Source organism: Brassica napus, chromosome A3 (assembly GCF_020379485.1).
Source record: "Brassica napus cultivar Da-Ae chromosome A3, Da-Ae, whole genome shotgun sequence".
In the NCBI taxonomy this organism is placed as follows: Eukaryota; Viridiplantae; Streptophyta; class Magnoliopsida; order Brassicales; family Brassicaceae; genus Brassica; species Brassica napus.
This window is the reverse complement of record NC_063436.1, coordinates 29,919,927-29,945,814: the sequence shown is the minus strand read 5'-3', so window position 1 is coordinate 29,945,814 and position 25,888 is coordinate 29,919,927. Positions and strand designations below refer to the sequence as shown.

At 34.6% G+C, this 25,888-nt stretch overlaps 6 protein-coding genes across 11 annotated transcripts; 2 read left to right on the top strand and 4 right to left on the bottom strand.

The window, feature by feature from the left end:
* The first annotated feature begins 6,020 nt into the window (after positions 1-6,020).
* On the top strand, positions 6,021-8,334 carry LOC106423291. 5 transcript variants are annotated; one of them, XR_007327665.1, is made up of 5 exons: positions 6,143-6,888; positions 6,968-7,064; positions 7,135-7,268; positions 7,370-7,559; positions 8,040-8,334. XR_007327665.1 is itself a non-coding variant. In XM_013864075.3 (4 exons), exons 1-4 carry the CDS (start codon positions 6,671-6,673, stop codon positions 7,485-7,487), a joined length of 567 nt encoding a protein of 188 aa, XP_013719529.2. In that variant the 5' UTR covers positions 6,149-6,670; the 3' UTR covers positions 7,488-8,334. The 5 variants fall into 5 exon arrangements, 1 of the variants encoding a protein (XP_013719529.2); XR_007327662.1 differs by having other exon boundaries at positions 6,144-6,888; positions 7,980-8,334; XR_007327660.1 differs by having other exon boundaries at positions 6,145-6,888; positions 7,977-8,334.
* Positions 8,335-9,136: 802 nt separating this feature from the next.
* On the bottom strand, positions 9,137-11,021 carry LOC106353295. The gene is made up of 3 exons (XM_048777104.1): positions 10,319-11,021; positions 9,888-9,961; positions 9,137-9,169 (listed from the first exon to the last, which is right to left on the bottom strand). Exons 1-3 carry the CDS (start codon positions 11,019-11,021, stop codon positions 9,137-9,139), a joined length of 810 nt encoding a protein of 269 aa, XP_048633061.1.
* A 977-nt stretch (positions 11,022-11,998) lies between these two features.
* Positions 11,999-12,933, bottom strand: LOC106423309 (glutathione S-transferase T3-like). The gene is made up of 2 exons (XM_013864092.2): positions 12,208-12,933; positions 11,999-12,097 (listed from the first exon to the last, which is right to left on the bottom strand). The coding sequence occupies exons 1-2, from the start codon at positions 12,931-12,933 to the stop codon at positions 11,999-12,001; spliced, it is 825 nt and encodes a 274-aa protein (XP_013719546.2).
* On the bottom strand, positions 12,304-14,763 carry LOC111215006. 2 transcript variants are annotated; one of them, XM_022717985.2, is made up of 4 exons: positions 14,182-14,758; positions 13,716-13,910; positions 13,492-13,629; positions 12,304-13,395 (listed from the first exon to the last, which is right to left on the bottom strand). In XM_022717985.2, exons 2-4 carry the CDS (start codon positions 13,908-13,910, stop codon positions 13,294-13,296), a joined length of 435 nt encoding a protein of 144 aa, XP_022573706.2. In that variant the 5' UTR covers positions 14,182-14,758; the 3' UTR covers positions 12,304-13,293. The 2 variants fall into 2 exon arrangements, with proteins under 2 accessions (XP_022573706.2, XP_048621992.1); XM_048766035.1 differs by having other exon boundaries at positions 13,716-14,763.
* A 4,030-nt stretch (positions 14,764-18,793) lies between these two features.
* Positions 18,794-20,608, top strand: LOC106423339 (probable protein phosphatase 2C 61). The gene is made up of 5 exons (XM_013864117.3): positions 18,794-19,112; positions 19,218-19,472; positions 19,550-19,667; positions 19,763-19,986; positions 20,131-20,608. Exons 1-5 carry the CDS (start codon positions 18,819-18,821, stop codon positions 20,323-20,325), a joined length of 1,086 nt encoding a protein of 361 aa, XP_013719571.2. The 5' UTR covers positions 18,794-18,818; the 3' UTR covers positions 20,326-20,608.
* Positions 20,609-20,970: 362 nt separating this feature from the next.
* LOC106423288 (CXXC motif containing zinc binding protein) lies at positions 20,971-22,275 on the bottom strand. Its single transcript, XM_013864072.3, has 4 exons — positions 21,909-22,275; positions 21,587-21,694; positions 21,342-21,509; positions 20,971-21,203 (listed from the first exon to the last, which is right to left on the bottom strand). Exons 1-4 carry the CDS (start codon positions 22,008-22,010, stop codon positions 21,078-21,080), a joined length of 504 nt encoding a protein of 167 aa, XP_013719526.1. The 5' UTR covers positions 22,011-22,275; the 3' UTR covers positions 20,971-21,077.
* Between the last annotated feature and the right edge of the window lie 3,613 nt (positions 22,276-25,888).

Below are 25,888 nucleotides of genomic sequence, written 5' to 3'. Positions count from 1 at the left end.
TAATATATCATTTGTACAATATCATCAAACAAATTTCAAAAAATATAAATTTTTAAAATAAAAATTATATACACAAAATTGATATTAGATATATATATATCTTTATAACATATTTTATATTTTAAATATAAATATATCCGCATGGATGTGCGGGTTAATATCTAGTTATGCATTAAATAATTGGGGTTTTAGTTAACAAACGATAAAAACTAATGGGATTTTGTGTGTTATAAGATAAACTCAAATGTTCTTTTAATATCAACTTCAAGACAATTTTTTCAAGAAGCTTTTTCCACACAAAAAAAACACACATAAAAAGGTCCAGTTATGTATATCTAAATATTGTTTCATTTGGATGTTTGATATAATCTAAAATAGTTAGAATTGTGTAACTGCTCTTATCTGTTTTTCCCGATAAGCATTTCAACAAACTCATCATATGAATACAGTTCAACAAGCTGGCTGGTTAGTGTTTGCTTGCTCGGCCAGCTTTCCAAAATATAGTTTGTCCCCTTTTCATGTCTTCGTTAATTTAATTTCATAGGATTTAATTATATCGTCATGGTTTAATACATGGAGATAATTTATGGAAAATGTGTGGTTCAGAGAAGGCTGAGCTTTTAATATTACAAATCGTCTCGGGTTGCAAAGTCAAACATATTAATCAAATCGTTTGAAAACGAATATATTTCGTAAAACGCTAATTATCTTGCGGTCCCATGTTAGTATGATATGATGGCACTATAAAACTTGATATTAGAAAATAACAACCGTAGATGTATTATTAGTGTATGATTTATCAATTGCTGCAACTAAGTAGGAGGCGAGCAATCTGGTTGTCACCTGCCGTCCAAGTCTTTTAGTAACTGGTGACAGATTTTCTCGAAAGCTTCTTGGTTTTTTTTTGGGGGGAGAAACTAAAAGTATACTAAAGCACAAACTACGCTTCTTGTTAACGCCACTCATGTTTATAACAGTGTACTTTAATGTAGCTTCTAATGAATTTTCATATTTTTGATGTTAAGGTTAACCTATAATTACTTTTTTTATTTTTTTGATAATCGTAGAGATCCGGCAACCGAAGTCAACCGACTAATCTCACGAGACCCGCAGCATCCACGAATTCTTATCATTTAAGCAGCTCGGATGGCCAGTGGAATTCGAACCCGGGTCCGTATTGGGGTCAAAACTCCCTTAAGACCACTGGCCGTCCTTGATTACTAAACAAATATGTCAATATTTACCAACACCGTTGGTGTATATTTGAGATATTCTCCAACATATACTCACAGAGTCTCACAGTCCTCACAAATAGTTTTTTTCACCAAAACTCCATGTGGCATTTTCAGCTAAGAAAGTTCTTCATAAATGATTCTGAAACCAAATTTTTTTTTTCCGAATGAATGTAAAATTTATTCAAACAAAAAACATTTTTTTACATCAAGTGTTTCTATGATTTTGGTTCTTTAAAAGAATCAAAGAATATAAAGAAAAAAAAACTTTTTGAGAGTTGGTCTCTTAAGCATCAGGTTGGAGAAGGGTTTGGCATTCTTGTTCCAAACCAAACCACTACAAGAAAACTCAAGCTTAACGAGGAATATTAACGAGGAAAAAAAAACCTCGTAAGTTTACGTCAACTTTACGAGGATTTTACGTGAATAACGGTATCATCGTTATTTCCTCGTAAACTAACGACAAAAACCGTTCGTCGTAAAGTCGATGTAATGTGACGTGTCATTTACGAGGAAATAACGATGATATCATGTTTCACGTACGTTCCTCGTAAAGTGGACGTAAACTTCGCGTCTTATTTACGAGGAAACTATTTACTTGGATTTAGCGAGGAAATTTTGAATCCACCAACTTTGTAAGTGACACACGTTTTTTTTTGCACCTAATTAATTTTGAATCCACCAACTTTGTAAGTGACACACGGAGATTATTTACGAGGAAACTATTTACTTGGATTTAGCGAGGAAATTTTGAATCCACCAACTTTGTAAGTGACACACGTTTTTTTTTTGCACCTAATTAATTTTGAATCCACCAACTTTGTAAGTGACACACGGAGATTATTGAAGTCGAATTTCCAGGGATACTGAAGCTGAAATGCGTCCTCTTCAAATGTGAATGGTTCGACCCCCGTCGTCAACAGAGGTGTTCGGTCTAACAAATTCGGTGTAGTTGATGTCAACGGTGGACGACGGTACAACAAATTCGAGCCTTTCATCTTAGCTTCACAAGCAGACCAAGTTAGCTTCCTTCCATACCCTCGGATGAGAGATTCGGGTATAAATAGGTTAGCAGTGATCAAAGTAACACCTCGAGGACGAATCATCAGTGGAGAAGAACCACCATTGCAAGAAGAACAGATAAATGGAGTCGAGGAACCTGAACAAGAAATTGATGACATCCTTCTCATTGATCCGCATAATCACGAGTACGAAGATCTTACCGATGATGCCACAGACGAAGCTGTTGAAGACGAGTTTAATGAAAATGAAGACATTTCTAGTGATGATGAGAATGTCGATGAATCCGATTGATGTATTTTCGATTTTGTGTAGTTTGTTTTATGAATAAGGTAATGTGAGAGTTTGTTTTATGAATAAGGTAATGTGGGAGTTTGTTTTGTGAATAAGAAAATGTGGGAGTTTGTTTTATGAATAAGTAAAAGTGGGAATTGTGGTTTGGAATATATGAATTAGAAGATAAGGAATTGTGGTTTGGAATGAAAATAAAGATAGGGTTTGGAATATATGAAGTAGAAGATAAGGAATATGGGATTTGGGGTTTGGGGTTTCGGATTTTAGGGATTTAAACGGAATACTCGTTAATTCCTCGTATGTTGACGTCAAACTTACGACGAATTTCTCGTTTATTCCACGTAGGAGAGATTCGTCGTAAATACCACGTAGGACAAATTCGTCGTAAATACCACGTAGGAGAGATTCGTCGTAAATACCACGTAAAATAAATGATGAACGCGGTCCACTTTAATTCCACGTAGGACGGAATCGTCGTAAAAACCACGTAACCAAAATCGTCGTAAACACCTCGTACTGTAAAAACTAGAAGAAAAAAAAGAAAAAGAAGAAATATACTCGATTTTGTGTAGTTTGTTTTATGAATAAGGTAATGTGAGAGTTTGTTTTATAAATAAGGTAATGTGGGAGTTTGTTTTGTGAATAAAAAAATGTGGGAGTTTGTTTTATGAATAAGTAAAAGTGAGAATTGTGGTTTGGAATATATGAATTAGAAGATAGGGAATTGTGGTTTGGAATGAAAATAAAGATAGGGTTTGGAATATATGAAGTAGAAGATAAGGAATATGGGGTTTGGGGTTTGGAGTTTCGGATTTTAGGGATTTAAACGGAATACTCGTTAATTCCTCGTATGTTGACGTCGAACTTACGACGAATTCCTCGTTTATTCCACGTAGGAGAGATTCGTCGTAAATACCACGTAGGACAAATTCGTCGTAAATACCACGTAGGAGAGATTCGTCGTAAATACCACGTAAAATAAATGATGAACGCGGTCCACTTTAATTCCACGTAGGACGGAATTGTCGTAAAAACCACGTAACCAAAATCGTCGTAAACACCTCGTACTGTAAAAACTAGAAAAAAAAAAGAAAAAGAAGAAATATATTCGATTTTGTGTAGTTTGTTTTATGAATAAGGTAATGTGAGAGTTTGTTTTATAAATAAGGTAATGTGGGAGTTTGTTTTGTGAATAAAAAAATGTGGGAGTTTGTTTTATGAATAAGTAAAAGTGAGAATTGTGGTTTGGAATATATGAATTAGAAGATAGGGAATTGTGGTTTGGAATGAAAATAAAGATAGGGTTTGGAATATATGAAGTAGAAGATAAGGAATATGGGGTTTGGGGTTTGGAGTTTCGGATTTTAGGGATTTAAACGGAATACTCGTTAATTCCTCGTATGTTGACGTCGAACTTACGACGAATTCCTCGTTTATTCCACGTAGGAGAGATTCGTCGTAAATACCACGTAGGACAAATTCGTCGTAAATACCACGTAGGACAAATTCCTCGTTTATTCCACGTAGGAGAGATTCGTCGTAAATACCACGTAGGACAAATTCGTCGTAAATACCACGTAGGACAAATTCCTCGTTTATAATTTGAATAGGATTGGATTTGAGAGTATGATGTGAGATATGGTGTGATTTGGGAGTTTGGGTGTGGGTTGAGAAGGAGAGTTACGGGTATATTTATAGGGAAGCTTTCCTCGGTAATTCCACGTAAACAAAATCGTCGTAACGTCCTCGTACCTAAAAAACACGGGCCTTTGTAATTCCTCGTATAATAAAACGCGGGCCTTTGTAATCTCTCGCTGTTTCGTCGTAAAAAAAAACACGGGCCTCTGTAATTCGTCGTAAAATTACGAGGAATTTGCGACGGAATGTAATCTTATATATACACCCCGAGCGCTCACTCTTTCTTTCCTCTCTACTTCCTCTCCACTTCCTCCCTGTTTCGTTGCAATGGTAAGCCTCTCTAATTCCTCTCTAATTTGGTTAGTTTAGGTAGATTAGGTGGTTAGTATAGGGAATTTAGATAAGTTTACGGATCTTATGTTATTTAGTGTTGATTAGGTGGATAATGTTGGAAAATATACTGTTGACGAAAATTTAAAAAATTAAATTTTTTTCTCAGGTTCGAAAAGGTAGACTTACTGCCCATTACAGAGAGATGTTCGGTGAGCCGGATAATCGTTTAGACCCGTCGTCTTCATCAGCTCCCGGTTCTTCGGGACAAGAGACTGTCCCCGAGACTCAGTACACTCAGAGAGTCTTTGGGTCTCCTTCTTCTAGAGGACCATCGGTTCCTCCTCCCCCGATGACCATGCGACAACGAAATCCTATTCCAGGCGAGTCAACATCCGACACACATGCCGAGGCGGATGTAACGGCGAGGAGTGATGAATTTTATCGGGCGATTCACGATCCTTAGTTCTTTTTAATTTCGGTTCTTGTATTATGAATTCAAAACTTATTTATATATAAAATATTTTGGTTTTGATTTTTTTAGAATTTTAATTTTATTAATAATTTAAATAATTTAAATTATTTTTTTAATTATAATTTTTTATATTTCTGTAAAATAACGAAACGAAGTAAATTCGTAGCTAATTTTGCGACTTCTTTACGTGGAAGCTTAACGAGGTTTTTACGAAGAATTGTTTACAAGGAAATGACGTGGAAAGTTCACGTGGTCTTTACGAGAAAAGCTATCAAGGTATTTACGTTTACTTTACGAGTATTTACTTTCGAGTTATTTACGTGGGTTTTACGAGGAACGTCTTTCGTGGTATTTACGAGGAAATTTAGCGACGTCCTTACGTGGAAGCGTTACGTGGTCTTTACGACGAAATATTCCTCTTCGCTTTTACGACGAAATTATTTTCTCGCTATGTTACGACGAATTAGCGAGGATATATGCGTTACGACAAACGTATAACGACGAAACGGGTTTCCTCGCTAATTCCTCGTAACACTGCTTTTACGACGAAGTCACGAGGAAAACTGCCCTCGTAAAACTTGTGTTTTCTTGTAGTGAACACACAAACCTTCATCCAAATATTTCTTGCCTTTGCCTTAAATTAAGCAACATTCTTGCTCGTAAACTTGTCCTCTGTATTTGCTAGTGGCGCCATATGTCCAGAGATTCTAGTTCACCCAAGTTGTAGGTCATGAAATCAGGATAACTTAAAAATCACCAAAACATAAAACAAAGAGAATGAGAGATGTTTTTTTTTACCAAAAAAAAAAAGAGAATGTTGCAATGCATGGCTTTAGGATGACGATGCCAACATGTATGACATTCGTTCTCTCACTACATCTCTCTTTGTACGGACGGCATAAATTTCTAACATAAAGAGAAAAATGAAAATATTTTTTAATAACGTTTGACTAAAATATTAAATTGGGAATCCAATTAATCAAAGGTTGGAATCCTACAAGATGACACATCATGTGCCTCTCTAATTGAGTAGCGGGGTAGTCTATGAAAACAAAACAACAACAAAAATTTTATGTTGACTTTACATCTCACAAAATTGTTAGTCTTGATGCCTTATAGCTAAAATGATTATAGAACTATATATGATAAATAAAATAAATCTATACTATACTAAAAGGGAGATAATCTCCACTTCTAGCCTGTCCACGTCAGCAAAAATAATCCTCCAATCAAAACATTTCATTTTACATGTCACCCTCGAAATTGGTTTTATTTTGGGTTTTTTCTTAACAATTTAAACAGCCCATTAAGCCCAAAATGCCTCCCTTACGCTCCCCTCAAATGCCGAACCTGCGTCTCTGTCCTCAACGCCTTTGCTCGCGTCGATTTCGCCGCCAAGATCTGGATCTGCCCTTTCTGCTTCCAGCGGAACCCTTTCCCTCCTCACTACCACATGATCTCCGAGACCAATCTCCCCGGCGAGCTTTGCCCTCTGTACACCACCGTTGAATATGCGCTTCCTTCCACTGTCGGCCAAGACGCCTCCTCCTGTGTTCGTGTTTGTTCTCGATACGTGTATGATCGAGGAGGAGTTGGGGTTCGCTAAATCTGCACTTAAGCAGGCGATTGGGTTGCTTCCGGAGAATGTTTTGGTGGGGTTTGTCTTTTGGGACGCAGGCTCATGTTCATGAGTTGGGATTCTCGGAGATGTCTAAAGTTTTTGTCTTTAAAGGGAATAAAGAAGTGTCTAAGGATCAGGTTTTGGATCAGTTGGGGCTTTCCTCGAGGAGAGCTCCCACTTCTGGGTTTCCCAAAGGAGCGCAAAATGGGTTCCAGAGTGCTGCTGGTGTCAACAGGTTCTTTCTGCATGCCTCGGATTGTGAATACACACTGGACTTGGTAAGTTACGGTTGATATGTTTGTGCTGGTAAATGATTATATGTTGTGACGTGGATTGATGTTTGGTATGCGATGACAGTTCCTCCTCAGCTACTCTCAATTATGACGGCATGAAGAAGATTGACTCAAAGACACTATCTGAGTTGAATTTTCATGACCTTAGTTCACCACCCAAGGTTAGACTCTATCTTAACAACATGCTCATGTTGTATTAAATATGCCTTTATCTAACTTAAACAAATATAGACTGTCGAGTTCCTATGTACTAGGGATGTTGGCAGTATTGAAACAGCAAATGGATGGTGCTGTGTCTCCTGCTCCAAGTTCTCATCCTGCACGTGTGCGCCCTGCCATGATGAAAATGCGGTTGGAGTTGCAAGGTAAGCGGAGCTGCACTATTTACATATTCTCTTGCAAATTGTTCCAATACAACTCTCATTACCTTCACATCTAACAAATGGTCTCTGATTTCCACTTCTAGGTACCGGGTAGAGATGTTAGTTACTGATGTATCTGACACTGCCATGTTCGTAGCTTTTGATGGTGAGATGAAAAAGTTGACCAGTGGTCCTGCTGTAGCAGCATCCATGATAACATAGCTGAAACCTGAACAAGTTGACCAGTGGTCTTGCTGCAGCAGTTTCAGCGTCCATGGTAACATAGCTGATACCGTAAGTGTTGAGTTATTGTTTCTTAATTTAAAACCTCCTCCTCTGTAATGTCTTTCATCATATAAAGTCCTGAGAGCCTAGGAGGGCAGACCCACATAACTAGCCCCTTCCACAATGCTTCATAGATATTGTGGGGAGGACCATTACATTCCAGCTTAAGCTTTCACATTAAAAATTCACATCAAAGCATCAGTCTTTCACCATAGCTCGCATATTTGATCGTAAGTCGTAACCAACGTCCCTCCCCCCCTCCCCCCCCCCCCCCCCCCCCCTCTCCTAATTTTACTGTCTAGGTTTGCTGTCTCACTTTAAAAGCTATCTTACTCTATTACATTTCTAATTGCTCTATTCACTAACACCTCCACATGGTGTTGATGACAATCTGTGATGAGAGGAGTTGTGAAAAATGTCTCGCAGCAGGTGGACAGATTGGTGTTCCTGTTAATAGCCCATAAGTGCGTAACAATGGCATTGTTGTAGGCCATCGTGGAGAGGTTCCACAATTGAGTGATCTCCCGGTTGTGACTGACCCAACTTCTGAGGAGTCTCAAGCTGATGAAGATGGACGTTGGGCATGCATTGTTAAACTTGCGAGCTGACGTGTACATGTCATTGTTGTCTACTTCAGACGTATCTCTACTATCAAGTTTTTCTTAAATTTCATTTTCGACATTAATAAGTCATACTTGAATGCATTGTCCTGTTTTAAAAGATGAATTTGTTTGTTTAAAATTGACTTACCCAACAAGTAGTCTATGCATATTTACTTTTAAAATGTTTCTGAATGGAATAAAATTAGTGCTTATCATATCTGAGATTAGCTCAAGAATTTTTTTTTAAAATTAAAATTTAAAATTTACATTATTTTCATTTGCTATTCTTTCATCTTATTGTTCTTATTTTGATAGTTTTATTATACAGACTATAGAGTTTAGAAACTAAATATACAAATAAAACAAAGAGAAAAAGAGACCACAAGGTTTGAAACCAAGAAAAAATATTTTTTTTTAAGGTGTGGAATTTGTTAGTTTAAGTGTTAAAGTAAGTATCATCAACAAAATATTACATTAATCATAAATATTTAACTAAAGAGCCGCTATCCAACAGCCTGTAAATATTTTTTTATTAACATAAACCAAATCGCAACCACTAAACCCCACGGTGTTAGACCAAAATATTAATAGTATCGTAAGCAACGACAAAAACAATGATATTCAAAACTCAGTTGTACAATAAGTTCCGCACTAACTACACTGTTTGATAAAAAGTACATACATGGTGGTATAATAACAGTTTCAGGATGGTCACATCAAATGAAAGCCAAACGAACTAGGGAGTAGGCCTCCACGTTAAAAACACTCGGATACCCAAAACTCACTGCTATTCGTAACGTAAGCATGCCCCTACACTTCTCTCACTCTCGCACGTACCATTACTCATTAAAAGTTAAAAAAAGAGTTTCCATCAAGTTAAAGCTCCTCCTCCAGCAATGGTGAAGAAGACACCCGATGAAACAAGAACATAATAGCGAAGAATAAGTAACCAATGATTAGAGTGAAACGATCGTTCCTTAACAACTACTCTCTATCACGCATCGGTAAAGAATGCATCTGTCAATCCAAAATTCATATCACATTCATCCTTAACAACTACTCTATCATTCTCTTTCAACATATGTGCATCTTCATTTATTTGAAAATATTTTATTTACTAAAATCATAAAATTGATTCAAATTCATCAAAAAATAAAATATACAAATCCGGCGCGTAGCGCCGGAATACCACTAGTTATATATAAAGGTAGGCCATTTTACAGTTTGGATCAAGGAAAATGTAGCAAATATATCATCATCCTTTTTACTTCAGTAATAAGTTTGCTTTTGAAAATTGCTGTACATACGTTAGAGCATGAGCATTGGTGAACCCCTCTTTGGGGTTCACAAATTTATTTTAATATTTTTTTGTGGGTCCATGAATAGTTATGAACCTGTAATTGTTTTTTTTCTGCATTGGTGAACCTGAAGTATGAGTTCATAACAATAAAATAATAATATTTTTTTTTTTAATATTCAAATTATCCAGAAAACAAGAATAAAATATTTAAAATATTATTAAATTTTTGAAAACTATTTATTCAATACATTAAAAGATTAGATTACATAAATTGAGAAATAGAAAAACAAACAAAGTTTATTCATCTTCATCACCAAACTTTTGCCAAATATTTTCCATTAAATCAGCTTTCAAACGAGCATGCTTCTCTTGATCTCGGACTTCTCTGCGCATGGCTAACATATCACCGGCATGAATACTTTCTCTGGTTGTCACCTTTGAACTTCTGTTTGACTCTCCTGATTCGAACTCAGAAGTATTTATTTGAGCGTATCCGTGTCGTTCGTTCTCTACAATCATATTGTGCAATATGACACAAGTTCTCATTATCTTTCCTATCTTTTCCTTGTCCCATTGTAGAGCTGAGTTTTTAACAATTGCAAACCTCGACTGCAATACTCCAAAAGCCCGTTCGACATCTTTTCTGGCGGATTCTTGCTTTTGTGCAAATTTCTCGGCTTTAGGACCTTGAGGAAGTGGGATGGATTGGATAAATGTTGACCAGTTTGGATAAATTCCGTCAGTAAGATAGTAGGCCATACGATAAGTGTGGTTGTTGACCTTGAACTTAACTTTAGGTGCTCGACCATGTAAGATGTCATCAAAAACCGGTGACCGATCGAGAACATTGATATCGTTGAGTGTACCTGGTAAGCCGAAAAATGCGTGCCATATCCTAAGATCTTGTGATGCCACGGCTTCTAAGACAATTGTCGGCTTTCCTGAACCCCGTGTGAACTGACCTTTCCAAGCCGTTGGACAGTTTTTCCACTCCCAATGCATACAGTCTATGCTGCCTATCATCCCTGGAAACCCGCGGACCTCTCCAACATCTAGTAATCGTTGAAGATCTTCTGGTGTAGGGCTTCGTAGATACTCATATCCAAACAATTGTATTATCGCATCAGTGAAATTGTCCAAACATAAACGTGATGTACTATCACCAAGTCGGAGATATTCGTCATTTCTGTCTCCCGATTGACCATATGCGAGCATACGTATAGCTGCCGTACATTTTTGAAGTGGAGATAGCCCGTACCTTCCGGCAGCATCTCTCCTTTGCTGAAAGTAGGGAACTTCACTACTTAGGCGATCGACAATGCGAAGGAACAATGGCTTGTTCATTCGGAAACGCCGCCTAAACATTTCAGGTGGGTATGTAAGATTTTCCATGAAATAGTCTTTCCATAGTTGATTGTGTCCTTGTTCTCGGTCTCTTTCGATATAAGCTCGTCTCTTCGGTTTGTTGGTTTGACCGTCAACTATTGTGTCTATGAAATTATCAACCACTTCGTCGACCATTTCATCAAAAGCTTTATCTGCTTCATCGCTTGATGATGAGGAAGACATTGTTGATGAAATTTGATGATCTTTTCCTTACTACATAAGGCAAAAGGGGGTATATTAACAATTTTATTTTCTTGATTACGGTTTTATAAATTTAAAAGACCATTTTTTTCCCTTGATTATAGTTTTAAATATTAAATATTAACAATTTTTTTTTCTTCATTACGGTTTTACAATTTAAAAGAACAATTATATTTTCTTTATTTAGGGTTTTATAAATTTAAAAGACCAATTTTGTCCCTTGATTAGGATAAATGTCATTTCACGTTTACATCAACTAGATAATGTAATGTATACAAGCTTATATATTCTTGGCATATAAGTACAAGATTAGGATAAATTTCATTTCCCTTGATTAGGATAAACTGTTTTCGTTTTTCTTAAGTATATATTCTTGATACTCTCACATGCCTTTTGTTCATGGAATTCAAGCTAACTAGATAATGTAATGTATACTAAAATGAATTATATTATTAGATATGTGGATTAAAGACTAGCTATAAACCAAGAATTATATTATTTTCAGTTACTATATGCGTTTAAGAAGGATTCAGACCTAACCTCAATGTTTGATGACAAGTAGAAGTTGGCAGAATCGTGGTTAGTGGTGATCGTGGTTGTGATGAATAGAAGGCAGTGGTGAATGGGTAGTGGTGATCGTGGTTGTGATGAATACAAGGCAGTGGTGCAGAACTTTAACTGAACTAGAGTTCATATATATAGAGAGAGAAGTTTTGATGCAGAACTTTAACTGAACTAGAGTTCATATATATAGAGAGACAAGTTTTTAACATACAAAATATTCAAGTTTCACGGGTACATACATCCGTGAGTTACAAAAGAGAAAATGTGGGTACATATACCCTTAAAATCCGATGAATCTAAAACAAGTGTAGAATGAGACAAAATACTACACTCTCCCGTGAATCAAACCTACACCTACAAGCATCAACCCGTGACCTGACATTACCGAGACTATCTTACAAGCATCCACCTCCACACGCATTCACCTGCAACCCGTGACCTACAAAGCAATTCATAATGTTAGCATTTGGTGGAGATTTATCATAATCAATATACTAAGCAACAGAAGTTCACATTAACCAATAACCTACTCAAAAATTAATTAACAAAGTCGTTTCTCACCAAATCAAAGCATTTCAGAGATTAGTTTATTTTTTAGACACACTTCTTGAGCCGAAAGTTTATCTTCATTTTTTGCTAGCAGACGGTCTAGGATTTTCTGTTTGGATATGTAATTTTTCGCGGCAAATATGCTCTCAATCTGATCAAACGCTGCTTCATTCCCGTGCTTCTTTCGTTTGGATGCTTTGCTAGCCTTAATACCAGGTGGCCTAACATCTTCCTCCGCAGCCACCTCCTCCGCCGGTTCCTTCCTTTTCTCCTTTGCACCCTCTCTGGACACAGACTGTGATCTCCATTTTTGATCAAACCTAAGCTCTCTCCAACAATGTTCCAGTATGAACCGCGAATGGTAGTCATTAAAGAAGATGTCATGAGCAGCCTTCATGACATCATTCTCGTTTTTTCCGCTAGCCTGCTCCTTCAAAGCGGCTTCATGACTTCCCACAAACTTGCACACCTGCTCATTCACCCTTCCCCACCTCTGCTTACATTGACTCCACTCCCTAGGAACGGAGCCAGCAAGCAGAGGGCTAGCATTTACGTACTCCTCTATTCGCTTCCAAAAAGCTCCTACCTTTTGCTCATTGCTCACGATTGGATCCTTGCTGGTGTTGAGCCAAGCACTGATCAGCACCACATCTTCTTTCGTTGTCCACTTTCGCCTTTCAGCAGGTTTAGGAACCTCTGAACACCCTAAATCTATTGGCTGACTACTCTGGGAAGTGAGGAGGTTAACAAAACCGGGAGAGTTAAGGGAAAAAGGATCCATTTGGTTTTCGATTAAAGTTTTTAAAATTTGGTTTGTGTTTTCAGATGTGGATTGCGTGGAATGCTTATGTTTTTAAAGTAGTATTGTGTTTCAAAGGACAAGCAAATTAAACATACCCTAACCACCTAACATTGATTATAGTTAATTACACAACAAGTACTACACAGATAGCATTCAATAAACATCAAATCATTTTTTTAAAGTCGACCATTCATTACGCAACCAACCTAACCGGCAATTGTACTCTAATACGTCTACCTAGCTACCAATGTAGTTAATTTTTTTAAACTCGACCATTCAATACGTCTACCTAGCTACCAGTGTAGTTAAGCAGTGTAGTTAAGTGTTACCTTTTCTTTTTCAGTCGAAGCAGAGCTTCTCCAAGTCCGCCACCTGCACAGAGAGGTTGTAAACCTCTCCATTGAGGTTATCAACCTGCACAGTTAGGTCTTTAACCTCTGCCTGGACATGGAAACAACAATTATATTGTGTTAGTCACTTAATAAAATCTGAAGAACAATATGACAAAATTATTAAAAAAATAATTAGTGGCTTTACCTCCAGTCTCTCAATTTGTTTAGTGAGCTCCGACATCCACTTGATCACCATCTCAACCTCCTCCAAACGCTTACTGAGACGTTCGATATGCTCCTCCACACCTATCACCCAAGGCTGACGATAATGTAACCCGTTAGCCTTGTTTACAACAAAAACACATATCAGATTCTCGTTTCAAAATCAAATTATTATAACAAATAAGTGAAATGAGAAGAACCGCTTACCTCGTAGTTTTTGCAGGTGAAGAAACGCTTCCCAGGAAGAGTGTCATAGTCGTCCTTCCCCCGAACCTCGTGAATGATTGTGCCACCACAGGGACACCTCGTCGGAATACCGTTTTCGGAATCAGCCACGAAACCTACCATATCGATGTACTCCTTTTGCCTTTTTGTCTCTCTTATCTCTTCTGCGGGATCCATCTGTACCAGAAACATAAATGATTAGATCAAAATCACCGGTAAATCGCAAACACAAACTCGATTAAGAACCCTAACTAGAAACCCCCAAATCGATTTCAAATCCCATAAACAAACCCTAAATCGAACCCGCATGAAGATTTCAAACAATAAATCTAAACCCCCATATCAATTTTGAACCCTCCCTCGAAACCCCCAAATCGATTAAGATTCACCGACAACCCTTTGGAGCCCAAATCCGTTAAATCAAACCGTGAAAGTTATCGATACTGACCTTAGCTCGTCGGGGAGAGAGTGTGCCGTCGATTAGAACCACTAAATCACCCACAGTCGGCGTCGCACGAGAAATCGCCTCCGAGATAGAGAAACCCTAGTTTTCGAAAGGAGAAGAGAAAATGATTCCTCTCACGCGATTCCCTTTTTTTCTCCGCTTCGACGCGATACCGCGTGGCCACTCTTGCGTCGACACGTGCCATGAACCCGTATCATACGGGTTCACTCCCATGAACCAGATCACTCATTTAAATCAATTTTTTCTTTTTTTTTAATTTTGGCCCATATGATACCGAGCCCATGACCCCTTCTAAATAAGTAGATGCGCATGCTCTTAGATGGTAGGAATATAGTTCTCAATAGGAGACCAACTAGTTCATTAATATATAAACAAAGTCTATACAATTATTGAATAAAAAGGATGTGAGAGTTGACGAAGTTGTATCGCTTGATATGTCCAAAAGGCCAGGAGGGACCGGCCTAATCTGTACTTACAAAGGACATACGTCATCTTCTTTTTTTTAAACTCCTTTTGTTTATAAATTTATATATGACAAATATCATTTTAATTCATTTTAAACTTTGTTAAAGTTCAAAAATTGTTCTTAGTATATATATAATTGTAATAATAATAAAGAGTACACAACTACGCACAAAACATTACACATCACCAAAGATATGAATCGACAATATTATGTTTGCAAATTTACTTTCACGTTAGTTGATAAAATTGAATTTAATATACAGAAAAAGTGTTAATCAAACAAAAGGCAAACGACTAACAACTTTGTTAATTGGCATTAGAGAAGTCTTGTGTAGACATTATTGTGATATTTGATGAACTATTAAAGCTCTGTCTGGTCTATAATATTAGGCTTTCAGTGTGAGTTATCCCCACTAGTCCGTTTAGTTCTTACATGATCGCCGTTATCGTCGTATTTTTCATATGAGATATTAAGAAAATCCAATCTTTGAGTTTTGCCAACTGCCGGGAAAAGTGCCAATTTCGACCCAAACTATTTCAGTCGTGCCAAATACGACCCGAACAAATGATCAGTGCCAAATACGACCTCAACTCAATTATAATTCAAAAAAACTACCCGAACTTCTTAAAACGTGCCTAAATCTACATTGACTCTAACAGAAGTTAGTCAACCGTTAACAAGATAAAACGACGTTGTTTGATATACGAGGAAAAGTGCCAATTTCGACCCCAACACTCTCAATCGTGCCAAATAAGACCCGAACAAATGGTCAGTGCCAAAAACGACCTCAACTCAATTATAATTTAAAAAAAAATTATCCAATTTTTTCTAAAACGTGTCTAAATCTACATTAACTCTAACAAAAGTTAATCAACTTTTAACAAAGATAAGACGATGTTGTTTTGATATATGTATTTTTTTTAAAAATATGTTCATTTCGGGATTCAAATCCGTGCTGGGATATCCTTTTAAAGGGGCACACTAACAACTAGACTAAAATAATTTTTTGAAATATTATTACAAATTAAAATTCTCCATTATATAAACTACTATTCTTGTTCACCTTATCCAATTTAAAACTTTGGTGATTGCTTTATATATTTTAGTTATTGTTTAATTTGTCTAATATTTTGTACAAGATATCTTAGTGAAAGAAAGTTAAAAGGCCTCTTAACATTTTTGAACAAAATATCAAAATATATAATATCAACTTTGAAAACTAAAAAAAATTCCCACCTAATTTTAAAAATTAAAAATAATTATATAAGAAAATTGTATAAATAAATTCAAAGTTGTAAGCATATTTAAGATCGTATAATAATAAATATTTTATTATTTATATTTTAGTAAGATATAATTTTATTAAAGATATGATAAATAAGAAAAACACGTTAATGTATTTATATAAATCAGAAAAAATTGTCACCAAAATTTTAAATTGGATAAGATGAAGAATAATAATAGTTTATATAATTTCAAATTTGTAATAGTATTTTATGGAATTTTAAAACCATGTTGTGATACCCTTTTAAATGGGCACACTAACAACTAGATAAAAGTAATTTTTTAAAATACTATTACAAATTTGAAATTATATAAACTATTATTATTCTTCATCTTATCCAATTTAAAATTTGGTGACAATTTTTTCTGATTTATATAAATACATTAACGTGTTTTTCTTATTTATCATATCTTTAATAAAATTATATCTTACTAAAATATAAATAATAAAATATTTATTATTATACGATCTTAAATATGCTTACAACTTTGAATTTATTTATACAATTTTTTTATATAAATTATTTTTAATTTTTAAAATTAAGTGGGAATTTTTTTTAGTTTTCAAAGTTGATATTATATATTTTGATATTTTGTTCAAAAATGTTAAGAGGCCTTTTAACTTTCTTTCACTAAGATATGTTGTACAAAATATTAGACAAATTAAACAATAACTAAAATATATAAAGCGATCACCAAAATTTTAAATTGGATAAGATGAACAAGAATAGTAGTTTATATAATGGAGAATTTCAATTTGTAATAATATTTCAAAAAATTATTTTAGTCTAGTTGTTAGTGTGCCCCTTTAAAAAGATATCCCAGCACGGATTTGAATCCCGAAATGAACATATTTTTTAAAAAAATACATATATCAAAACAACATCGTCTTATCTTTGTTAAAAGTTGATTAACGTCTGTTAGAGTTAATGTAGATTTAGACACGTTTTAGAAAAAATTGGATAATTTTTTTTTAAATTATAATTGAGTTGAGGTCGTTTTTGGCACTAACTATTTGTTCGGGTCTTATTTGGCACGATTGAGAGTGTTGGGGTCGAAATTGGCACTTTTCCTCGTATATCAAACGACGTCGTTTTATCTTGTTAACGGTTGACTAACTTCTGTTAGAGTCAATGTAGATTTAAGCACGTTTTAAGAAGTTCGGGTAGTTTTTTTGAATTATAATTGAGTTGAGGTCGTATTTGGCACTGATCAATTGTTCGGGTCGTATTTGGCACGACTGAAATAGTTTGGGTTGAAATTGACACTTTTCCCGCCAACTGCCAGGCTTTACTTGAAACTTGGGAAGATCATAATGTTTGATAAGTAATTTAGCATACTAATCAATTGATTTGTCAGGTTTTTAGTGGTCTATGTAATCCTCAATTTCTATATTATTTTTAAATTTAATACTAGCAAACTTCCTTTGTTCACATATCTGGACACATGACTTTTCCTTTAACTAGATATATATTTGACAACCAAAAATGCGAATACAATATTTTATGCGTCTAACTTGTTGGCAATGACAAAGAACATATTGATGAGAAACATTCCACATCGGATATATAAGAATTAATCTACTACTATATAAAGGGTTAGGGCCAATCCACTAATTGCCAATTGGTTTTGAGTTGGAAGCCCATAATAAACCCGAATATAACATGGTATCAGAGCGATAAGATCCTTTGACCTAATTTACTACAACTACTACTACTATACCGATGTTGGGCTCTCTGTGGATGTTATTCCCACATTGTCCACGCTTCAGACCTAGATGTCTGAGCGTGAGGGAGGGTATTGATGAGAAACATCCCACATCGGATATATAAGAATTAATCTACTACTATATAAAGGGTTAGGGCCAATCCACTAATTGCCAATTGGTTTTGAGTTGGAAGCCCATAATAAACCCGAATATAACAGAACATGAATCCCGTTGGTAATTTTTGTTAATAACTTGAAACTCGTATTAATATTCTCGAATAAACCAATTAGTAGTTTAATCAAGATACTAATCACACGTCACGCCCGTACCGTGTGCCCTTTCAATAGAATATTGGGATGGTCCAGATAATATATTCAACTAAATATAGTTAACTACGTTTTTGTAAGTTGTAATACGTTGTCAGTGCCACCAGGAGCCACATAATTGTGTTATAATAAAAGAATCTGTATTAAAATCTTAAATTGCCATTTCAGATAATTCGGAGTATGATAAGTATCTCGGTCGACTCATGTGACTTATTCTTTTGATTGACGGCATCAATCTATTACAATTAGGAATCGTCTATATAGAAACTAATGCTTTGAGATTTTAGATTATGTTTGCATTTATACATTATTTTCTAAACTAATGTTGTTAATTGTATGAATATTGATATATTTATCGGTCCTATGTATTTAGCTATGTAAAGCATGAAAAAATGTTATGCTCATAAACTATTATATTAAATCTTCATAAAACAACTCTGTGTATATTATAGAAGTTTTATGGTTTTTTATAAAAAGACAAATATAAATGAAAATTTCATCTTCTAATTACGCTGCTTCATGTTTATATATGATAAGAAACAAACATATTGTATATCTACATGTTAAATGTGCGTAAATGCTACATATGAAATAACCAAATACTATCCTTAATTAAATTTTTGATTTTATATATAAATGATATATATGTGATTGACAAAAAAAATAATTTACCCAAAATGCTATCAATAATAGAATATAGATCGACCGCCTAATAATTGAATCATTCTCTCTAAATGCCACAAAGATACAAGTCATCGAGATGAATATATAAATCATATAATAGAACAATTATATATTCCTGATTAAGATTCACAGTCTATATAAAGATGGGTATATGCATAAGCAAAGTCGTGTATCAAACTCCTTCATTTGTTTTATCTCCTCTCATTTCAAATATATAGAAAACCAAAAAAAAGAGCAAAAAAAACAAAAGAAAAAAATGGGATTTTGTTTTTGTTTATCCTCAGGAGGATCAACAGATAGAAACCAGATTTACGAGATAAATGATTATGGACAAGAAAATGCAGTTTTATACTCTGAACAACATGACTTTCCCCAAGACTTTGGCTCTGTCTCGTCTTTAGCTGGAGGCAAGGGCTTCAATCAAGATGCTGCCATACTCCACCTGGTATTGTCTCAGTATAATCATTCCCAATTTCTTAAGCATATATATTCAAAAATGTAAATATATGTTTCTATCTTTTTTCTAATAACATGAATGATAAAAATATAGGGATATGGAACTGAAGAAGGAGCGTTATGTGGAGTGTTTGATGGGCATGGAGAGAAAGGTGAATTGGTGAGCAAGATCATAAGAAACCAGTTGCCATCTTTATTGTTAGGTCATATGAATAATCATTCAGTGACTCGAGACTGGAAACTCATCTGCGAAACTACTTGTTTGGCCATGGATAAAAGAATTCTCAAACTTAAGAACACTATTGATTGCTCTTCTTCCGGAACTGCTGCTGTTTTCGCCGTTAAACATGTAAGTTATTGTAATATTCTTACAAAAATTTCATACTAAGGTTTTTTTTGTAATATTCAACAACCATATTTGACCAGGGAAACCAAGTGATGGTGGCAAACCTAGGAGATTCAAGGGCTATTATGATTGGAACAAGTGAGGATGGAGAAACGGAGGTGGTTCAGTTGACCAGTGACCTAAAGCCAAGTGTCCCAAGTAAGTTTTTGATACTATAGATAAAGTGATGTTTATAAACATTAATGGTTTCGTTATGGATGGTTAAGCATTTTTTTGGTTATTTGATTTTGCAGGCGAAGCGGATAGGATAAGGAAACGCAACGGAAGAGTCTTAGCTTTAGAGGCAGAGCCTCATATTCTAAGAGTATGGCTTCCACATGAAAACCGACCAGGCCTAGCCATGTCTAGGGCTTTTGGTGACTTTGTCCTTAAAAGCTACGGTGTCATTGCGACTCCTGAAGTCTCTACGCATCAAATCACTTCTCGCGACCAGTTTCTGCTCCTTGCTTCCGATGGGGTACGTATATACATCTCCATGAGGAATAACAGGACCGAAACAAAATAACCAAATCAAATTTTAATTTTAAACATGGTCTGATCAACTAAAAAACCTTTAAATATTAATGATATTTTTTTTAACGAATTCTTGTATGTTATTAAGGTGTGGGACGTGCTTAGTAACGAAGAAGTGGCTAAGGTGGTGATGAAGTCGGCGAACGAGACAGGAGCGGCCAACGCGGTGACAGAGGCGGCGGCTAACGCGTGGAGACAGAAATATCCAACGGCTAAGGTTGATGATATATCTGTCGTGTGTCTCTCTATCAACAAGAGACATGTTCCACAGCCTCGTATATGATTAAACAACACACTTGCGAAAAACAAATAACGACTAATGAAAGATGGATGCCACAGAGACTTCTGTATGTTTGCCTATGAGTGTGACTATGTGTGTATATATCTATCTATTTGTATGTTAAGTCGTGTGACTATTACTTAGAAACGAAATTATAGAGATGTTATGAGTTGTCTGTGTCGCTAGATAGAAGCAACAAAAACTTTGACATTTTGGACACACGTCATGAGAATCTATGCATAATTATTGGAGCTTATAACATGAATAATTCTTTATTTTTTCTGTTTCCAAACTCTTATGAAATTGCTATATCAAGTTGATAATAACATCTAAACAAAGGTTAACTTATAAAACCACCAAATATCTGTAAAAAAAAAGTAGTTACAAGAATCAGTCCCACATGGTACGTGGAGCTCTCTTTACGGCGGATTCAGTGCTTAAACCCCTAAAGCCCTCTTCAAGTTTGTTCGTAGTAGTACCAATACACTTAATCGCTCTGTATATCTCATGATCATTAACTCTTCAGTTTATTCATTTGTGCTGTTCAAATGCGTGTAGAAGCTAAAGCTAATGTATACATGTTTGTTTGGTATATATTCTCCTTACATTTCTCAAACACTGGATGGTTTTGGTAGTAGAACAACGGAAGAACATGGCGAAAACTTTATTAGAACTTGAGTAACAATCTTCTCATGGTTTTTACATACACCCAAGAGCGAAGAGAATCAGAAGATAGAACAACAGACACCTGATCTTTACTTAGTAACGGTGAAGCTTGCACGGAAGTTTGATATCATAACCGGGCACTCGCCCTTCTCATCGTACTCCGTGAACTCCTCTCCGCTCGACAAATCAATCTCATCAAACTTGGTTCCAGATTCCTGTATATGCCCCCCAAAAAAAATACTCAACTCATAAGAGCTTCAAGTAGTATTAAGCATCAAAGACTCGACTGGAGACAAAGCTTGGAGTTCTTTGTCCAGACCACTGTTAAATTAAAAAAAAGGTGGTGAACTTACAGCTTCAGCTTTCCAAAAACCACCAAACCCGAAATCAATAGGCTCATAGCCTCGACAGTCAAAGACCATAAGAGGAGCATGCTCTCCACCCTCAGAATCTTCAAGAGTTAAAGGTCGACCTTTCCCAGGGATCATTGTCACATTCCCTTCCCTTCCACAGAACTTACACTATAATAACATCAAGTTAAAAACCCAAACGCATATAAAGAGATGACAAAAGAGCGAAGATGAATGAATGAGATTACCTTCTGAACAAGATGACAAGTACCCCTGCCACCAGGAGGCGTGAATGTCTCATTCAAAGTCACACACGTTTCCTTCTGCGTCACCTCTCCACATCTTTCACATTTCAACTAAAACCCACAGAAAATACAAGACTGACTTTGTTATACTATTCTGTTAACCTCAGTTCCATGGATTCAATTTACCCTAGACAGTAAAGATCTAAGCTTTACTGATTCCTACAAGCAATGGAGAGGAGCCGTTAAGTCATCATACACCCAATCAAAACGAGACAATGAAACAAAACAAAAAACCCTAAGAAAGCCAGAATCAGGACGGAGAAACCTTGAAGAGGTAAGGGAAGTTGGGATCGTCGCAGCCACCGGAAGGCTGGAGATTAGTGAGATTCTCGAGATCTGCCGTGATTTTAAGCACATAGTTCACCATCTTCCTTCTCCGACTATTCCCCTTCTTCTGCTTCTGATCGTGGTGGGTGCTTTACCGAGAAGAACGGCAGTTATTTGAATAGACGGTCTTGTCCTTGAGAATCCGAATGGTTTTCAAATTCGGACTGGCCAGTAAAATTTGATCCGGTTATCTCTTAAGAGTACTTACAAAACCGCTGATTTGTTTAACATGCATGAAGAGTGAACACAATCATCTCTTGTTTCACCGAGTTTAAGAACATCTCTCATATAAGTTCTTATCTATAGTGGTAATTAGATTTTCACACATCTACCATCATTTTTAACTTGTTCTTTTTTTTCTAGCTAGTGGTTTCTATTCAAATATGTTATATATGAAGCAAAAATCCAATACGATTAAAAAGAATACCATTAGAAAACTCCACACCTAGCATAATCCAATCATGAACTCAAGCCATGATTAATCAAAGATTTATTCATACCTCCAACTGTTCACGATATGTTATTATTACTCAGTAATTATTAGTCAACTTATTAATCATATATGTATTATAACAAACTCATTGTTGAGTGCTTAATTCTAGGGTTAGAACTTAGACTATAATATTATTTGAGAAGTTAGTTTTGTATCGCTCTCATATTAATTCTCACGATGACTGATTACACTAATACACTTAATGAATTAAAAATATTAAATATTGTTATTTGTTTTTTTTATTAGTTTCCTTTTAAAAATTTTCCAAAAACATATACATATAATAAAAAAGAAATTTTTTTATAAAGTTAAAAAACAATTGAAAACGAAAATATATGTATATATAATATGATTTAAAAAAAAAAGGAAAGTTCACAAAATAGTAATATTACATTTAAAAAAATATTTTTAAATAACATAAAATAGATTTTTGAAGTAATAAAATACTTTATTTATATCTATATTTTCTTAGATGAAAAACATAAATTTGTATATACTGTGATTTTATTAAAAAAAATTTACACAGATAATCTTGATATTAGAAAAAGAAATAACATTTCTTTCAAAACATAATTTTAAACAATACAAAAAAAAAATTCAAACTAATAGAAGTATTTTTTATATATCTATCTATTTTCTTAGAAGATTACACAAAATAATTGAGAAACATAAATTGATATATGTTCAATTGACTAAAAATACTTTATAATTAGTATTATTGAAGTGTTTTATTTATTTTTCATATATTTTGTTGACTATAATAACTTCCAATTACATCAAAAACAAAATCGATAAATTATATTTTACTTATATAATATTATTTTCAAATAAAATCACAATTTTGTGTACTGCTTATTTTTAAGAGATATTGAAAACAAAAAAAAAACCAAATAATTTCAAAATAGATATATTATATGTTATCATATTTAAGTTATTTGTTTTCTTAATATTAAATTTTCTTTTAAAGTTTATGTTTGTAGAACTTAATATAACCATAATCAAAATACCAAAGCAAATCTGAATTCTCATTTTTAATATTATTTTAAATAAATTTTAGTTTCCATTAAATAAATCAAAGGCATAAAGTTATTTAGAGTTTATAAAATATTTTAATTATTGTAAATATTAATATGTGTTCATGAGCTTCCAAAAATGTATCACCTACTTATGTATGTAACTTCCTATTGAGCATCACTTCATTTTATAATATATTTTTAAAAACATCAATATATAATTTGATAAATATTTTGAAAATACATGCACGTTTAAACGATAAATAAAATTAATTTGATTTGTCTTGATTATAATAAAAAATAAAAATATATCATTTTAATTTGAAAGAATAACAGTAACTCAATATACTCACAACATGAGTGATTCGACTAATCTAATTTGTATCTAAAATCATAGATTTACCTACAATAAGAATATATAATTTTATGAGAGTAGTAATTTATTTTATAAATAGAAATCATAGAACAACTCAAAACATATTAAAATAAAAATAAAATATTAAACAATTGTTACAATTTAGTTATTTTCTAAAATTTATATATATGCATGAGACTTCAGAATATTATCGTTATATTTAATTTATGTAAATTGGAATCAGACACTTTAGTTTATTTTATTTTTTTAGTCTAAGCACAAAATATTTGAAGTTATACATAATCTTCATAAAATATATTTACATATTTAAGACAATAACCACCTAAATGCAAATAAGAAATTAATCAAAATTTTAATATATTTAGAATAAAAAATATTATAGTTGAATTCAGAGATGCAATCCAAATTACGCAAATGATAACTAAATTGATTGTAAAAACAACAAAATCGATTAAATATAACATATATAAAATCATATGTATTATTAAAATAATATAATATTATAAATATAAATGATGCATACAAATTATAAATTAATTTAAAATTAAAAGTAAATAACAATCAATTATTATAGTATATTTATTTCAAAAACATTTATACCCGTGTATGAGCACGGAAAAATTACCTAGTAATCTATTAAAATCGAAGTATAATTAATATTTAACTGATTTTTCTTAATATTTACCATTACATGCCACTGAGCATAAAATATGGTAGTTTTGTTACATTCCTAAACAAGACTAATTAAATTTACGGATTTAACCTTAAACAAATATTATTTTAATAAGGTCATCAATTTTTTTTGATGAAATGTTAAATTTATTGATCATCATGGAAAAGAATAGTTATGTACAAAATGAATCTAGAAACTCAAAAACTTTGCTCTTTGTCTCTGTCCTTATCCAATATGGGTCTCAAACCATCGCTGCATCAGTCTCGTTAATCTTCTCTTCTCATAGTATCGAGTTGACATAATCCTCTGTTTTATAGTCTTCTCTATCACCCTGGCAAGCTGGTTTGCTGGTCTACTCCGTTGTGTGTCGTCTCTCGTTACGTTCCCGTCAAATGTAATATATAGTAACTTGTAATGCTAGCCTCAGGAGAATAGAAACAAGCCTATCATGTGTTGAGTGGAGAATCCGAGCCAGAATTTCATTCTAGTCAGGTGATGGCGCCGGTCGGAGTAAAGATCCAATAATCTGCAACCATAAGCCATATGTGTATGGGCAATCAAAAAACAAATGGTCTCTTGATTCTTCTGGTTCTCCACAGAAAGTGCAGCCCTGTATTACTCCCCAAGTTCACATTCTGGATCCAGTAGAGAGTCGATCTTTAACAGTTAGCCAGGTTACAAAAGCATATCTGGCACACCTTGTTTAAACCAAATCAGCTTTGGCCAGGGAACCTTAGTATTTTGGGCGCGCACCATGTTCCAAGTATTGTAGGCTGATAATTCTGATCCATACTCTACATCTCATGGCTTCCATTTCACAACATCATCCACATTTGGCATCAATAACAGTGGCTTTGCCTTTATCTGCGCAAGCACTTGCTCTATACTGCTATCTCTTGAGTTCTGAAATCTCCACTGATCATTGACTAAGACATCAGCAATCTTTGCATTGCGGACTATGCTCAGCTTCTGAGTTCCCGCTCACCAATTACTTCAATCAAGTGCCCGATAGGAAGCCATATATCAGTCCAGAATCCAACAGTTTTGCCATTTCGAACTTCCATACACAGAAACTGCTTGGCAGATGGTCTCAGCTGGAGGAGCTTCTTCCAAATCCATGAGCCCACTGCCCCTACCCGAGCATCCCGAAAGGACTCCCCGTGTAGTATAATCTGCTTCACCCATTGAACCCAGAGGGAGGTTGAGTTGTTGAAAAGATGCCATATCAATTTCAGATCAAACACCGCAGATACATCCTTTATTCTACGAATCCCGAGACCTCCTTCATCCTTTAGTTTACAAACCTCCTCCCATGCGATCTTTGACTTAGAAGAGATATTGGGTGAGCCGCTCCACATAAATG

Bases quoted from the DNA above. Each gene is read 5' to 3' on its own strand.
- LOC106423291 (XM_013864075.3), top strand. From the start codon at position 6,671: ATGTTCATGAGTTGGGATTCTCGGAGATGTCTAAAGTTTTTGTCTTTA. The intron at 6,889-6,967 runs GTAAGTTACGGT...ATGCGATGACAG, and splicing joins GTGAATACACACTGGACTTG to TTCCTCCTCAGCTACTCTCA. The intron at 7,065-7,134 runs GTTAGACTCTAT...AAACAAATATAG, and splicing joins ACCTTAGTTCACCACCCAAG to ACTGTCGAGTTCCTATGTAC.
- LOC106353295 (XM_048777104.1), bottom strand. From the start codon at position 11,021: ATGTCTTCCTCATCATCAAGCGATGAAGCAGATAAAGCTTTTGATGAA. The intron at 9,962-10,318 runs GTACACTCAACG...ATATGATTGTAG, and splicing joins CGCATTTTTCGGCTTACCAG to AGAACGAACGACACGGATAC. The intron at 9,170-9,887 runs GTGACAACCAGA...TTGGATTGACAG, and splicing joins AGTCAAACAGAAGTTCAAAG to ATGCATTCTTTACCGATGCG.
- LOC106423309 (XM_013864092.2), bottom strand. From the start codon at position 12,933: ATGGATCCTTTTTCCCTTAACTCTCCCGGTTTTGTTAACCTCCTCACT. The intron at 12,098-12,207 runs GTGTGTCTAAAA...TCTGTTGCTTAG, and splicing joins ATAAACTTTCGGCTCAAGAA to TATATTGATTATGATAAATC.
- LOC111215006 (XM_048766035.1), bottom strand. From the start codon at position 13,925: ATGTTTCTGGTACAGATGGATCCCGCAGAAGAGATAAGAGAGACAAAA. The intron at 13,630-13,715 runs GTAAGCGGTTCT...GTTGTAAACAAG, and splicing joins TCACCTGCAAAAACTACGAG to GCTAACGGGTTACATTATCG. The intron at 13,396-13,491 runs GTAAAGCCACTA...TTCCATGTCCAG, and splicing joins AACAAATTGAGAGACTGGAG to GCAGAGGTTAAAGACCTAAC.
- LOC106423339 (XM_013864117.3), top strand. From the start codon at position 18,819: ATGCATAAGCAAAGTCGTGTATCAAACTCCTTCATTTGTTTTATCTCC. The intron at 19,668-19,762 runs GTAAGTTTTTGA...TTGATTTTGCAG, and splicing joins CCTAAAGCCAAGTGTCCCAA to GCGAAGCGGATAGGATAAGG. The intron at 19,987-20,130 runs GTACGTATATAC...TATGTTATTAAG, and splicing joins TGCTCCTTGCTTCCGATGGG to GTGTGGGACGTGCTTAGTAA.
- LOC106423288 (XM_013864072.3), bottom strand. From the start codon at position 22,010: ATGGTGAACTATGTGCTTAAAATCACGGCAGATCTCGAGAATCTCACT. The intron at 21,695-21,908 runs GTTTCTCCGTCC...TGTGGGTTTTAG, and splicing joins ACTTCCCTTACCTCTTCAAG to TTGAAATGTGAAAGATGTGG. The intron at 21,510-21,586 runs GTAATCTCATTC...ATGTTATTATAG, and splicing joins CTTGTCATCTTGTTCAGAAG to TGTAAGTTCTGTGGAAGGGA.